This window comes from Phacochoerus africanus, chromosome 4 (assembly GCF_016906955.1).
Source record: "Phacochoerus africanus isolate WHEZ1 chromosome 4, ROS_Pafr_v1, whole genome shotgun sequence".
In the NCBI taxonomy this organism is placed as follows: Eukaryota; Metazoa; Chordata; class Mammalia; order Artiodactyla; family Suidae; genus Phacochoerus; species Phacochoerus africanus.
The window spans coordinates 8,800,936-8,816,797 of NC_062547.1; the positions used below are offsets into that span (position 1 = coordinate 8,800,936).

The following is a 15,862-nucleotide window of genomic DNA, read 5'->3' on the forward strand; positions in this document are numbered from 1 at the left end:
GGTGCACAGAAGAGAGACAACGTGGGTGCAGATAAACAAACGGTGAGACCATTTGCATTGATTCTGCTTTAAAAAATTCCATTGGAGTATAGTTGATTTACAATGTATTAGTTTTAGGCGTACAGCAAAGTGAATCAATCAGTTATACCTATATTATATACATATATATCCATTCTTTTTTCCAATGGATTATTACAAGCTATTGAGTAGATTTCCCCATGCTATGCAGTAGGGTCTTGTTAACTGCCTTTTTTTTTTTTTTTTTGTCGTTTTGCTATTTCTTGGGCCGCTCCCGCAGCATATGGAGGTTCCTAGGCTAGGGGTCAAATCGGAGCTGTAGCCACCGGCCTACGCCAGAGCCACAGCAACGCAGGATCCAAGCCGCTTCTGCAATCTACACCACAGCTCACGGCAACGCCGGATCCTTAACCCACTAAGCAAGGGCAGGGACCGAACTCACAACTTCATGGTTCCTAGTCGGATTCATTAACCACTGCACCACGACGGGAACTCCTTAATTGCCTATTTTATACAGTGGTGTGTGTGGATTCCAGATCCCAGTTACCTCTCAGCCCTGGATGACTTTCTGCCCCCTGAGTTCTCCAAATATTTTGAAGTCTCTGAATCAACAACGTTTTTTTAAAAAAAGCTAAGCTCAAAAGTGTCTGTGCCTTATTACCAAACAATTTCAAAAGCAATTCCTGCAATGAGATCCTGCTGTGTAGCCCTGGGAACTATGTCCAGTCACTTATGATGGAGCATGATAATGTGAGAAAAAAGAATGTATACCTGTACGTGTAACTGGGTCACCCTGCTGTACAGTAGGAAAATAAATAAATAAAGAGGGAAAAAAGAAGCAATTCCATTAACATCTCTTAACGCCGACATTTCTCAAAACCCTTTCCTGGGACCTCTTCCTCTAGGCTTCTTTGCCAGCAGTGTCCAGTGAGAATATAATGCAAACTACCTGCATAGTTTAAAAATTCCTAGGAGTTCCCATCATGACTCCGTGGTTAAGGAACCTGACTAGTATCCATGAGGACGCAGGTTTGATCCCAGGCTAAGCTCCGTGGGTGAAGGATCTGGTGTTGCCGTGAGCTGTGGTGTAGGTTGTAGACACGGCTCGGATCTGGCGTGACTGTGGCTGTGGTGTAGGCCGGCAGCTATAGCTCTGATTCGACCCCTAGCCTAGGAACCTCCATATGCTTCAGATGCGGGCCAGAAAAGACAAAAAAAAAAAAAAATCCTAGAGTCTGTTTTTTAAGTTAAAAAGATGAAATTAATTTTAATACTATATTATGTACTATAATAATATATTTTATTTAACTCAATATATCTATATATTTCCATTTCAACATGTAATCAATATAAAAGTAATAAATGGGGTAGTTTATAGCCTCTAATTCATACTAAGTCTTCAAAACCCGATGTGTATTTTACCCTCACATCCTGTCTCAATTCAGATTAGTTCATTTCAAGCGTCCAGTAGCAACTAGCAGCTCCCATACCTTATTCAGACACAGGGCAGTGTTTCAATTTATCAGCCAGAGAGCTAATTACGCTCAAATCTATATGTAGATATCTTTTTTTTTTTTTTTTTTGCTTTTTAGGGCCGCACCCAAGGCATATGGAAGTTCCCAGGCTAGGGGTCAAAATCGAAGCTACAGCTGCCAGCCTACACCACAGCCACAGCAACACAGGATCCCCGACCCACTGAGCGAGGCCAGGGATCAAATCCGCATCCTCATGGATCCTAGTCAGATTCATTTCGACTCCCTGTAGGTAGATATCTGTGAGAAAAAGCTTAATGAACATGAACTAGATCACATTGCACCCCTGCTTCAGTTTTTTCGGTGACATCCCATTGGGATACCATGTAAACTGTTATAAGGCCCCGTCATGATCACGCCCCACTGGTTCTCAAGGGCTTCCGTTTTTTCACACCCTCCACCTTGCACCCTGAAATCCAGCCTCCTTTCACTTCTTTCAGTTCCTAGGCTGCACCACCTTCTCTATGCCTGCCCTTCATGCGTGCCTAGCACCTGCCTTCTCTCCCGCCCCATCCCCATCACGTGGGGGGGGCTGACAATGGGACCCCCAGTGCCTTCCCTGGCTTGATGGGTCTCAAGCTGGAGAGAGAGACGAATTGGGCTTTTGAAGAACACTGGTCCTCTCTCCCCACCCCCATCTTTCAGTTGTCCAGCATTCAGGGGGGCTTCCAAGATGTCCTAGCCATGAGCATTCCTGTGCTGCCTATCAGGGTGTTCCTTGCAAAGACACCCAAGGAAGGGGCCCAGGAAAGCACTTCCAAGTCACAGGTTCAGGACTTCCAGTGAAATGGGTGCTGGTCAGGAGGTACTGTCCCCCTGAGGACCCAGTCCTCTTGCCATTCTCAAATCCCCCATCTGGAGTCCACCCTGCCTCCCTCTCTGCTTGTTCCTCTACAACACCAGCTCCTCCTGCTTTCCCTGCTCCCTTCTCTCTGTCCCTGAGCTGGGCTTCCAGCTGGTTCTGTGAATTTCCATCCAAGGTGGAGCACCCCACTTGGGCAGCATCCTCATACTGTGACCTCATTGGTTCCTAGACTCACGTTCAGCCTTTAAATGGCAGTCTTTGGATGAATTTCTCATTTTGGTACCACCCATTGGCCAGGGGAGCCAGGCCACAAGGCATAAAGCTCACAGTTTGGCTCAGAATGTTGTTGAAGCTTTGGTAGGCACTTGGCGTCTACCAGACTTCTCTCCGGGTCAATCGTTTCATTTTTATTTATTTATTTATTTTGTCTTTTTGCCTTTTCTAGGGCCGCTCCCGCGGCACATGGAGGTTCCCAGGTTAGGGGTCGAATCAGAGCCGTAGACGCCGGCCTACACCACAGCCACAGCAATACCAGATCCGAGCCTCGTCTGCGACCTACACGACAGCTCATGGCAACACTGGATCCTTAACCCACTGAGCAAGGCCAGGGATCTAACCTGCAACCTCATGGTTCCTAGTCAGATCCGTTAACCACCGCGCCGTGATGGGAACTCCAAGGTCAATCATTTCAAACTCACATGCAGGGCATGTCATCTGGGCAAGAGTGTTTTCATTACCTGTAAATTATTTATTTGGAAAGTCTCACAAAATAATCAAAATCAAAATCACAGGTAGTTACACACCTTAAATCCCATTTATGTAATAGAATAAAACTGTACAACATCTGGATGCCTCAGGAAAACTGAGCTATATGATGGCTGCTCATAGGATAGAAAGAGCGATGGAATCAAGACGGCTGAGTTCCGGCTGAGCTTGCTGTGGGATCACAGACAAATCCCTTGCCTCCTCTGGGCCTTGGTCTCCTTCTCTGCACAGTGAGTTTTCACCCGCGTGACTGCATTCATCTCCAAGAGCATGTGGTTCTGTGGCTCTTGGCCAATCGGAAGTCCTCAGATCTGACCCCTTCTCAGGGAGCATGGCCAGAACTTAAGTCCACAATCCAGGCAGCACAGGGTTTAGTGCCCCAGAAAGTCCCTGAAGGATAGTTTCTGGCTCTATCCCTTTCCATGGGAACCTTGGAAGATCTTTACATCTAGAAAGATCTCCGTGCACTGGGGAATCCCCCCACTAGCCAGCTGCTCCCAGGAACCCACCACGGTTCGGTCCCTAGAGTTTCCCACTGAGCCTTTTCCAGAGTGAGCCTGGCTTGGCACTGGTCAGGCACTGGGAAGGGAGCTCTTCTTCCAGGAAGGATTGGACACAGGCTCAGAAAAGGAGAGAGCTTGCAGGGGCCCCCCCACCTCCCCCACTGCCCTCAGCCCTCCACCCACTCCCCCATGAGGGCCTCAGGTCCTGGCAGGAGACTGACCCCAGAACCCCCAAGCTGTTTGTCCAGCTGTCCTCACAGGCCACCAGGCTCTTATATACCTTGGCATGGAAAATGTTATCAGGCATCTGGAAACCCACTGGGTCCCAGCCCAGAACCAACACTGGGTGGGAGGAGGGAGGCTGGGCTGAGCCATATCCTTCTCTGGGCCTCTCCTGTGCTCTTCCGTACATAGGAGGACACAGAGTCTCCAAGACCTCTTTAGCTGGACAGTCCACACCTCTAGAGTAGCAATAAAAACTTGGCTTTGAAGTTAGACAGAATAAGTCTGAACCAGTCTAAGACTTCATGCACCCCAGGACCTCGATAGACAATAAACCCTCTCCCAACTTAATGCACAAAAGAGTAGTTTGTGTCACTGCATGATGATGACAGAGGATCTTGACACCTTACAAGAGAAGTTGCGGAGTTCCCGTCATGGTTCAGTGGTTAATGAATCCGACTAGGAACCATGAGGTTGCGGGTTCGATCCCTGCCCTTGCTCAGTGGGTTAAGGATCCGGCGTTGCCGTGAGCTGTGGTGTAGGTCACAGACGTGGCTCGGATCCCGCGTTGCTGTGGCTCTGGCGTAGGCTGGTGTCTGCAGATCCGATTGGACCCCTAGCCTGGGAACCTCCTTATGCCGAGGGAGCGGCCCAAAAAAAATGACAAAAAAAAAAGAGAGAAGTTGAAAATCAAAGGGCTTCCCCTCAAAAACACTTGGAGATTTGTGCTTAGAAGCCTTGAAAGATGCCCCTTTCCTTCATGACCCTCTATACACGGCCTGGAATATCTCCTGTAAAACCATGGGACCTTAATAATAAAGCCACGGAACCCTAATAATCTTCACTCGCTTGACTTCCTCGAACAGTTGGGCTCCTGAGACCTGGTCACCTATGTTCAGGGAAGTGCTGAGTTCTGATTGGATGAGTTTCTGCAGGATCCGATCGGTTGGATCTAGGGTTGGGAATGCCAAGAGAGCAGGTTGCTGCTTCTTGATTTTAATTTCCATTGTATGTAACATGGACTCTGGAGTCAGTTTGCTTGGAGCCAAATCCTCCAACAACCCCATGAGGCAGATACAACCATTATCCCCATCTTGCAAACAAGGACACTGAGATACAGAGGAGTTTAGCAACGTGCCCATGGCCAGTAAGTGTGGAGTGTCTTAGAGTTGTGGCTAAAATTAAAGTAAGTTCCTGCTCATTGCAGAAGTAGGCGAAGGAGGGGAAGGAGAAGGAGGAGGAAAAGGAAGAGGAGGAGGACAGGAATGAGAGGGAGAAGAAGGAGGACAAGGAGGAGGGGGAGAAGAAGAAGCTTTAGACAGAAGACAAGACAAAGGGAAAATCTGGGAGCTCCCATCATGGCACAACAGAAATGAATCCCACTAGGAACCATGAGGTTGCCGGTTCGACCCCTGGCCTTCCTCAGTGGGTTAAGGATTCAGTGTTGCCACGAGCTGTGGTGTGGGTCGCAGATGCAGCTCAGATCCCACGTTGCTGTAGCTCCGATTGGACCCCTAGCCTGCGAACCTCCGTATGTCCAGAGTGAGGCCCTGAAAAAAAGCAAAAAAAGCAAAAATTGGGGGGTGAGGGAGTCTGAATCAGAATAAGCAAGAAGACAAAAGTTGAGACTTGGAAGAATCAATCTGCATCATGTATGATGCTGATCGTAGGTCCCGCTGCCTCAAAAGCAGCCTCTGACATCTATTGTCTCTTCTAATTGCACAAAGCCGTGGTCCTATAAGCTGTCTCCAGAAGACCAAAGACCAAGGTTGCCAATTTTAACAAATGAGGGCTCCGGAATTTGAAATGGAGTGCACAAGGCGAAGACCAATATCAGCCACCAGGAACTGGCAGAACAAGCTCTAGATATTTTGCAAGAAGAAAGGTCCCTGGAGAGAGCGGATTAAGATGGCGGAATAGAAGGACTTGAGCTCAACTTCTCTCCTAAAAACAACAAAATTCACAACTAAAGGCTGAGCACGCTCCACCCAAATGGACCGGAAACCTTAAAAAACATATCCTACTCCAGAAGACAAAGAGGAGGCCACATCAAGAGGTAGGAGGGGCGATTTCCTGATATAAACATCCCCAGACCTCCCGGGTGGGAAGCCCCACAGACTGGAAAGTAACTGGCTCACAGAGACTCACCTACAGGAGGGAGAGTTCTGAGCCCCACATCAAACCCTCATGTGGGGGATCTGGCACTGGGAGAAAGAGCCCCTGGGGCATCTGGCATTGAAGGCCAGTGGGGCTTGTGTGCAGGAGCTCCACGGGACTGGAGGAAACGGAGACCCCCTTCTTAAAAGGCCGCTCGGACTTACATGCACTGGGTCCCAGGGCAAAGCCAAGTCTCCATAGGAATCTGAGTCAAACCTGACTGCAGTTCTCAGAGGACCTCCTGGGGATAACAGGGGTGAATGTGGCTTGTTGTGAGGGAAGGACATTGAAAGCAAAGCTCTCAGGAATCTTCAGCAGCCTGCTTTTCTCTGGAGGTGGCCATTTCAGGAAAACCTGGCTCCACCCATCAGCACTGAGAAGCCCCAGGGCAAACAACAACCCAGGTGGGGTCATAGCCCCACCCCTCAGTAAAAGGGCTACCTAAAGACCCCTCAGGCACACAGCCGCCTCTAATCCCACCCAGAGACTAAGCCCCACCCACCAGAGGGATTAGAATCAGCTCCACCTACCAGGGGGCAGGTATCAGCCCCTCCCATCAGGAAGCCTACAGCGAGCTCCCCATACCGACTTCAGCCACAAGGGGGGCAGACACCAGAAGAAAGAGAGGCTACAACTCTATCATCTGTAAAAAGGTCACCACACCAAAATCCTATAAAGATGAAAAGACAGAGAACTCTAACTCAGATGAGGAAGAAAGAAAAACCCCCAGAAAATCAGCTAAGCCATGAGAAGATTCTCAGCCTCCAGGAAAAAGACTTGAGATTGTTGATGCGGAAGATGATACAAATAAGAATGCAGGGTATGGAGTTCCCATTGTGGCTCAGCAGTAACCTGCCCGACTAGTATCTATGAGGACACAGGTTGGATCCCTGGCCTTGCTCAGTGGGTTAAGGATCTGGCGTTGCCTTGAGCTGTGGTGTAGGTCAAAGATGCAGCCCGGATCCCAGCATGGGCTGGCTGCTGCAGCTCCGATTCATCCCTTGGCCTGGGAACTTCCATATGCTGGCAGTGTGGCCCTAAAGAGCCAAAAAAAAAAAAAAAAAAGGATTCCCAGTTAACTTTGATTTCACATCAATGAATTTTTTTTAGTATAATTACATCCCATTTACTACTAGGGACATACTTATATTAAACAACAAATTTGTCTTTGTGGATCTGAAAAATCAAATGGCCATCCTGAATTTTCCCTGGTGACCCCTCCCAAAGACAGTCCATTTGGATCCCGTCCACTAAAAGGGATAGAAGCCCCACAAGAGGCCAGCAACTTCCCAGAGCCCAGACTCTTCACTAAAAGGAAAACAAATGGGGCCCCCGCTTCTGCCCCCAGATGCCCAGGGGGACCCTCGGGGACATCCCCTCCCACCACCTCCACTTCTGTCCACCCTCTCCTGCCCTTTATACCCACTTGGAGAAATTCCACAGGTAGAGGGATACTCAGAGGGTTAATCTTTCTGATATCAAGTCACACTTTAACTCCTTCCCTCCAGGCCAAGGATTAAATACTGCCCATGTAGGGGTCAGGGCTGTGACAGACCCTGAAAGCTGAGCAAACCCCACCACCAAGTGAGGAGAGGCTGCAAAGAAAGGGAGGGCCAGAACCCGGAGAGAGGAGGAAGGAGGGGCCGCCTGGCCCGCGCTGTCCCCCCACAGAGCCAGCCCAGCTTCAGATCCAGGAGCAACTCGGTCGCGGAAGCAACGGCAGCCCCTCTCCTCCAGCAAAGGGCAGCGGGCAGACGGACCCACAGAGACGCACGGACGGAGAGCCTGGGACTGGATGCCCTCCGCACCCAGCCGCTCGGCCGGGCCTGGCCCCATGGCCTTCAATGACCTCCTGCTGCGGGTGGGGGGAGTCGGCCGCTTCCAGCAGATCCAGGTCACTCTGGTGGTCCTCCCCCTGCTCCTCATGGCCTCGCACAACACCCTGCAGAACTTCACGGCCGCCATCCCCGCCCACCACTGCCGCCCACCTGCTGACACCAACCTCAGCAGGGACACGGAGCTGGAGGCCTGGCTGCCCCGGGACGGCCAGGGGCAGCCTGCATCCTGTCTCCGCTTCACGTCCCCGCAGCGGGGACCGCCCTTTCCCAATGGCACAGGGACCAACGGCTCGGGGACCACAGAGCCCTGCACCAATGGCTGGATCTATGACCCCGGCACCTTCCCTTCCACCATCGTGACTGAGGTGAGGACCCCTGGGCCCCCCCAGGCACCATCCCGGCTGTGCCTTGCCCTCTGACACACACACACACACACACACACACACACACACACACACACACAGTCTTGGTTCTCCAGAGGCCAAGATTGGGAAAATGGAGAAAGGGCCTCAAGATGGGGTCCTTTGGGGATGTGGGAGTTTCAGGGTCAAGAAAAGTCTCTCGGCCCCTGGGACCAAAGAGACGTGTCGGGGGAAGAGGGTGACACAGGCCTCAGAGGGCCAGCCCGAAGGAGGGGAAGGGGCTGCCCTGCTGCCAGGCTCACCTCGGCCTGACCCTTGCCCCCGCTCCATGCTGCAGTGGGACCTCGTGTGCTCTCGCAGGGCCTTACGCCAGCTGGCCCAGTCCCTGTACATGGTGGGGGTGCTTCTCGGAGCCATGATATTCGGGCGCCTGGCAGACAGGTCAGTCCTGGGCAGGGCCAAGGAGCCGGGCTGGGACTGGGAGCTCCTCGGCTGGGCTCAGGGAGGCTGGCATCACCAGCTGGGGCTGGTTTGAGAACCTACAGCCATCAAGACCCCCGCCCCAGGGCCTCGCCCTCTCCCCCCGAGAGCCTGGCCCCTGCAGGGCGTCCCTCCCCCGACAGGCTGGGCCGCCGGAAGGTGCTGATCTTGAACTACCTGCAGACGGCTGTGTCAGGAACTTGCGCCGCCTTCGCCCCCAACTTCCCCGTCTACTGTGCCTTCCGGCTCCTCTCCGGCATGTCGTTGGCTGGCATCTCCCTCAGCTGCATGACACTGAGTGAGGGAGGCCCGGAGGGCAGGGCGGGTCGCTACCCACGCGCGGCTACCACCCCACCCCACAGCCCCTTTGCAGCCTCCTCTCCCAGCCCACCCTCCCTGCGCTCGGCCTGTCCTTTGGGTCTGCCCTTCCAGCCCCCATAACAGCCTTTTTCCTGACTTCTCATTTAGACGTGGGATTGCAAACTCCACTGTTAGGGCCCGGGAGTTCCCATAAATGCCTGAGAGCAGACAGGAGGCATTAGGGAGTGGTGAGAATTGTTTTCAAAGGAGAGTTACAGCCATCCAGAGGGGCCACAGCCACTCAGCTGCTCCAGGCAAAAAGTCTCAGGCTGTCAGGTCTCCCTCCTCCTTTTCATTCATGTAAAAACATCCCAATTTTTTTTCTTTGTGGCCACATCCATGGCGTGTGAAAGTTCCTGGGCCAGGGAATAGAACCCATGCCACAGCAGCGACCTGAGCGGCAGCAGTGACTGCCTGATCTTTAACCCCATGAGCCACAAGAGAACTCCTAAGACATACCAATTTTTTTTTTATTATTTTCAGGGCCACACCCATGGCATATGGAAGTTCCCAGCTTAGGAGCTGAATCGAAAGTACAGGTGCGGGCCACAGCCACAGCCATGCCAGATCTGAGCCGTGTCTGTGACCTACACCACAGCTCACGGCAATGCCAGATCCTTAACCCACGGAGCGAGGCCAGGGATCGAACCCGCATCCTCATGGATACTAGTCGGGCTTGTTCCTGCTGAGCCACAACAGGAACTTCCAACATCCCAGTTTTTACTGTTTGCAGTTAATGCTCCTGTTTTTAGCACAGGCCAAGCCAGCATTATGTAAACCGAACACTTTTATGGGCTGAGCATGGTCTGTCCACGCACCGTAAGTGAATCCTCTGCTAGGTCCACCCTCCCCCTGTTTCTCCAGAACCTGAGATTTGGCAGAAGAGAAAGGAGTTATCCAAGGTCATTCCTCAAGCCCAGAGGGGCATCCAGGGATTTAAGATTCCCTGGGTTAAAGGAATTAACCAGACAGGACCAGGGCTGGGGCGGGACTGCTAGAGAACCGAGCCCCAAAGCCCAGTCTGAGTTTTCAAGCTGCTGCCCCAGCTACTGAATGAGGAGCCCACAAGGAAGGCAGCGGGGCCTCGGCAGACGTCGGCAGAGAGGTGGTCCCACCCCCCCACTTCCACTCGCCAGAACCGAGGAAGGCCACTGCCTCCTCTGAGCTGCTCTGGCCACTGGGGCTGGAATCCAGCCCAGGCTGAGGAAGAGCAGAGGAGCAGCCGCTGCTGAGGATGGACTGGAGTGGTCAGAGATGCTCCAAGGGAAAAAAAGGACCTGGCCAGGACAGGAGGTTGGGGAGAAGCAAAAACTCACAGCAGGGGAGTGGACGGGGGAACAACTCCTGGGGACTCCAGAGCTCCCTCCTCGTCACCGCCTCCGCCCCCAGCCCCCTGCTCCTCCTACCGTAACATCCAGCCTCACTCGATGCATCTTCCCCTGAGCCTTGGGACCAGGTTTGGATGGAGAGAGGGGTCTTGGCCTGCCCGGGGGTCTCCACCCCCCCAGCACCCAGTCCGTCGTGCCCCTCTGTTCTAACCCTCTTCGCAGATGTGGAGTGGATGCCCATCCACACGCGGGCCTGCGTGGGCACCCTGATAGGCTACGTCTACAGCCTGGGCCAGTTTCTCCTGGCTGGTGTGGCCTACGCTGTGCCCCGCTGGCGCCACCTGCAGATGCTCGTCTCCGTGCCCTTTTTTGCCTTCTTCATCTACTCCTGGTGCGTGGGGCCCAGAGGGATGCGAGGGCCTTTCCCCAGATCTTGCCACACCCCCACCCCACAGAACCTGAGAGGGTCAGACCCAGGCCAGGGACACGGAATGAGGTGGAAGGAAGGATTTCCCCCAGGGTGTCCGGTTCTCCAGCTTCCCCCAGTTCTCCAGCCTGCCTGCCCTGCTCCCATTGCCCGGCACCCAAGAGCTGAGCTCCTGTGATGACGAGTAACCATCACCAAGCCAGGCACTGCTTTGTGGTCCCAGGGAGAGGGGATGTGGCCAAGTCCTGGGTAAAAATCCCCCTGCTGGGGGTAGGGAAGTCCATACCCTACCCCCAGCCCAAAGGACTGGAACAGAAGCCACACCATGCGCACTCCTGCTCCCAGGTTCTTCATCGAATCGGCCCGCTGGTACTCCTCCTCTGGGAGGCTGGACCTCACCCTGAAGGCCCTGCAGAGAGTGGCCTGGATCAATGGGAAGCGGGAAGAGGGGGCCAGTCTAAGTATGGAGGTGAGACCCCCGGGACCCCCTGGGGGACACCCCAGCAGGGCTCCATCCTTAAACTAGGACGCAGAGGACTTCTCTGAGGGAGGGGCTCCACTGGGGGAGGCCAAGCCCTGAGCCCTGTCCATCCTGGCAGGTGCTCCGGGCCAGCCTGAACAAGGAGCTGACCATGGGCAAGGGCCAGGCCTCGGCCATAGAGCTGCTGCGCTGTCCTGTCCTTCGCCGCCTCTTCCTCTGCCTCTCCATGCTGTGGTAGGCCCAGACAGACAGACCTAGAGGCAAAAGGCTACGTGGGGAGAGAGTAGACGGAGTGGGTGGAAGAAGCCAGACAAGGGGGAGGAAGTCAGCAGAACAGCTGTGAGGGGCAAGACTCCTTCCCCAGAGAAGGTCTTTAAAGAGTCAGATGACCTGAAGCCTCGCTTCACTTCCAGTCCCCAAGCTGGGCATCTGTCTCTCCATATTCTTCTCCTTGTATCAGCTCTGTTCCAATCTGGAAACACCTCATCCGGATTGGTGGGCCCCAGAGTCGACAGAATTCTGTCATGCCAGCAGAGCCCATACTGGCTTGCAAGACGTTCAGAGAGTTTACTGGCCCTGTGGTGCCAGCCAGAAACACCGGCACAGGGAATACGATGCCTAAAGCTCCTCTCCAAAGCATACGATGGTCAAAGCTGAGATCAGCCCAAACTCCTCCTCTCCCATCCCAACATTCCCCCCCACCCTTCTTACATGCCACCCTCCCCAGCCCATCCCCACAGCAGCCCCACGACAGGGAAGAGAAACACGGTTGCAAGCCACACTCCTCCCAGGGAACTCTTTGCTTCTAACTTGGGATTCACCCCAGGTTGTGGGGCCTATTCGATACCCAGGGTGTTATTTTTTTCTGGGCTCTTGACATCTCAAGAAGCACGACACCCATCCCAGAACCACAGGCAGGTCCTGGAAAACTCTGGCCTCTCTGAACCCCTTGGCCCTAAAGATGTGACTTGGCGATCCACCTGCCTTCCCATCTCAATAGATAAAAAAGAGGAAAACTACGTAAATCCTACTTGGCCACTCAGTGAACCTTCCCTGATACAGTGGGATGCTATCAGGAGACTGGGAAATTTGGGGGTTTGGAGGACTAGCCCAAGACTAAGAGTGTACACTGCCAGAAGAAACAAGAGCCCAGGCAGATGCCAGAGCCTCAAGCAGGGCGTCCCGTGCAGCTCACCCCCGTGTGGATAAGCATTTTCACCCTTTAACCTCCCTAACAAACTCCATACCCCTCATCCCTCCCCACTAGGTTTGCCACTAGCTTTGCCTACTACGGGCTGGTCATGGACCTCCAGGGTTTTGGGGTCAGCATTTACCTAATCCAGGTGATCTTTGGTGCTGTGGACCTGCCTGCCAAGCTTGTGGGCTTCCTTGTCATCAACTCCATGGGCCGCCGGCCTGCCCAGATGGCCTCACTGCTGCTGGCAGGCATCTGCATCCTGATCAATGGGGTGGTACCCCAGGGTGAGCACCCACGAGCCTCTTGGTCCCTGTCCTCAGCCGCATCCCCAGACGTGACCCGACTTCTCAGCCTTCCCTCCCCGCATCCCGCTGACCCCCTCCCTCCTTCCTCTCTAGATCAGTCCGTTGTCCGAACCGCCCTTGCTGTGCTGGGGAAGGGCTGCCTGGCTGCCTCCTTCAACTGCATCTTCCTCTACACTGGGGAGCTGTACCCCACAATGATCCGGTGAGTGGGAACTTAATGGGAGGGGCTTTGGGGCCAAAACATTCCCCCTACACCCAGATCGGACCCCAGAGCACAGCCCAGTGTGGCCCAGCCCCCCAGCAGCACCCAGCAGGGAAAGGTCTACAACAGCCACTCGGTACACACATAGGCCACCCCTACACCCTTACGTGACCTGAAGAAAAGTTCTCCAAAGGAGCCAGCGTGGGGCAGGGTAGGGAGCCAAGGAGACACATTTCCGAGGCAAGTGATGGAAGTCTCCCCTCGATCTCCAAAGCACAAGTTAGAAGCCGCCGCTGAATCTAAATTCCACCTTTAAACCAAGGGGTATGTGTGAAACTGAAGACCACAAACATGAAAGTTTTTTGTTTTTTATTTTTTGTTTTCTTTTTGTCTTTCTAGGGCTGCCCCCGAAGCATATGGAGATTCCCAGGCTAGGGGTCAAATCAGAGCTGTAGCCGCTGGCCTACACCAGAGCCACCGCAACGCCAGATCCAAGCTGCATCTTCGACCTACACCACAGCTCATGGCAATACTGGATTCTCAACCCACTGAGTAAGACCAGGGATCAAACCTGCGCCTTTATGGATGCTAGTCAGATTCGTTTCCACTGGGCCACGATAGGAACTCCAAAAGTAATTTTTTATCACAAGAGCCATACTTAATAACGGTGGTACTGGTAGTTGTATGGATAAATATCATACAGCTTTTTCGAGTGCTAGCGTTGGGGGAGGGGCATTTTTGCATTAAGACACAAGAAACCCACGTCTATGTTAAGAACGGGATGCAGGAGGAGTTCCTGCTGCGGCACAGTGGGCTAAGAATCCAACTGCAGCAGCTCGGGTTGACACAGAGGTACAGGTTCGATCCCCAGCCCAGCACACTGAGTTAAGGATCCGGCATTGCCTCAGCTGTGGCATAAGTCCCAGCTGTGGCTCAGATTCGAACCTTGGCCCGGGAACTTATATATTCCTCAGGTGCAACCAAAATAGAAAAAAAAAAAAAAAAAAAAAGATCCAGTATTCATATGAGATGTGAAAGAAATGCCAGGCTACCTTCAGCTGCTCAGAATGAGAACCCCAAGGGGTCATGGTTAGTGTCCTGTAGCTTCATGAGATTTCAGCTCAAAGAACAACAGCATAAAGTAGTGCTGTGTGCCAGGCACTGCCAACCATTGACCAAATATCAACTCATTTGGTCCTCAAAACAAACTTGTAAGGCAGGTACTATGATAATTCCCATTTTCCAAATGAGAAAACTAAGCCACAGAGAGGTTAAGTAACTTGCCCAAGGTCACACAGCTTATATGTCAGAAAGCTTGGCTTGGAATCCAAGCAGTTTATCTCTCCAGTCATAGTCTTTTACCTCTGCTCTCATAAAGAATGTTCTCGACATTGCTTAAAATGCACATTTCCAACTCCTTCCCCTAGGGATTCTAATCCAATAGGTCTGTGTGGGGTTGGGGCAACTGCAAATTAAATCCCCCAGGTAACATGAGATCAATTGGCCAAACTCGGTGGTCTAATTGATGGTTCAGGACAGTGAGGTCCAGGGAGGAACAGAGACTTCCCCAAGGTCACATGGCAAGTTCAGGGCAGAGGCAAAATTCAATGTCCTGATTAACTGGCCAGAGCCCTTCCCAACCTTTAAAAAAAAAAAAATCCGAAACAAGTGCCAGATTGGTTAGCTAGGCAAATAGGGAACAGAGCAGGCACCAGGCCGTCTCCTGGGCCTGAAATGCCCTGGTCCCCACTTTAGCTGGAACCTCAGCATTCAGGCCAGAACACTAACAGACCCCCCGCCCCCGCCCCGGGCCCACAGGCAGACAGGCTTGGGAATGGGCAGCACTCTGGCCCGAGTGGGCAGCATCGTGAGCCCTCTGGTGAGCATGACCGCCGAGCTCTACCCCTCCGTGCCTCTCTTCATCTACGGCGCTGTCCCTGTGGCTGCCAGCGCTGCCACTGCCCTCCTGCCGGAGACCCTGGGCCAGCCACTGCCAGACACGGTGCAGGACGTGGAAAGCAGGTGGGCCCCCACCCGGAGAGGGGCAGGGACATGCCGCCCCCCGCCCCCTGCCCCTCGGTCACACATCCTGGCTGGGGTGGCACTGAAACGCAAACCCAGTCCTCCTCCCCCGGGCCAGCGCTCTTTGTCCCTGTTTCCCCAATGGGCTAAGTGTCTCCTGGAGTTCTTCCTGGGGCTTGTGGCTCCAGGGAGTAGTGGATGCTTGGGACAGAGAGCTGGTAGCTGGGCACCGCTGAATGAAGAGCATCCTGGGAGCCCCCAGTTCCCAGCTCTGGCCTGGAGGCTACATACCCAAGGCACCACTCTCCTGCCCCCCCGCCCCCCCCCCCCCCCCGGCCCTGCCCCCAGGAGGAAAAGACAAAGGAGGCAGAAGCAGCAGCAGGAGCAGCAGAAACAGATGGTCCCACTCCAAGCCTCAGCATAAGAGAAGAATGGACTCTGAGCACGGAAAGGGAGCCTTACAGCACCCTAGAGGAAGTGAGAGTCCCACAGGTCCTGGGCCACTCACATGAGAAGGGAGAAGGGAGGATGGTAGCCCAAGCGTTGGGGCTGTGGATCAGGGGTCCCCTTCTCTGGGTCCCCCTCTCCGAAGAGACCCGCGAAGACCACACATCATTAAAAGGTCTGTCGTGTGCAGCGTCTCCCTTTGCCTCTCTCGTCTCAAATGTAACAACCACTCCACATCAGTCAGCTGCCAGCCCAAAAGGGCATAGGGTCTGGTCCCCGCCCTCAACCCCCAGGACTTTACAAACCATCCGAGGCAACGGAGAAGAATCTCTTATGTCAGCCTCCTCCCGTGTCTCCCCTTTCCTCCTTCCTCCTTCTCTCCTTCCCTAACCTATCTAAATATTTCTGGG

The 15,862-nt window shown here is 53.4% G+C and overlaps 1 protein-coding gene across 1 annotated transcript; it reads left to right on the plus strand.

Annotated features, from left to right (window-relative positions):
- The first annotated feature begins 7,536 nt into the window (after positions 1-7,536).
- Positions 7,537-15,646, plus strand: SLC22A6 (solute carrier family 22 member 6). The gene is made up of 10 exons (XM_047775462.1): positions 7,537-8,205; positions 8,540-8,643; positions 8,826-8,980; positions 10,593-10,761; positions 11,143-11,266; positions 11,397-11,512; positions 12,546-12,760; positions 12,875-12,983; positions 14,802-15,005; positions 15,354-15,646. The coding sequence occupies exons 1-10, from the start codon at positions 7,798-7,800 to the stop codon at positions 15,427-15,429; spliced, it is 1,680 nt and encodes a 559-aa protein (XP_047631418.1). The 5' UTR covers positions 7,537-7,797; the 3' UTR covers positions 15,430-15,646.
- The last annotated feature ends 216 nt before the right edge of the window (positions 15,647-15,862 follow it).

What these genes read in the sequence shown, in the direction of transcription:
- SLC22A6 (XM_047775462.1), top strand. Translation starts at nt 7,798, where the DNA reads ATGCCCTCCGCACCCAGCCGCTCGGCCGGGCCTGGCCCCATGGCCTTC. An exon ending in GGGCCAGTCTAAGTATGGAG is followed by an intron (nt 11,267 to 11,396) that starts GTGAGACCCCCG and finishes CCATCCTGGCAG; the next exon opens with GTGCTCCGGGCCAGCCTGAA. An exon ending in CTGTACCCCACAATGATCCG is followed by an intron (nt 12,984 to 14,801) that starts GTGAGTGGGAAC and finishes CCGGGCCCACAG; the next exon opens with GCAGACAGGCTTGGGAATGG.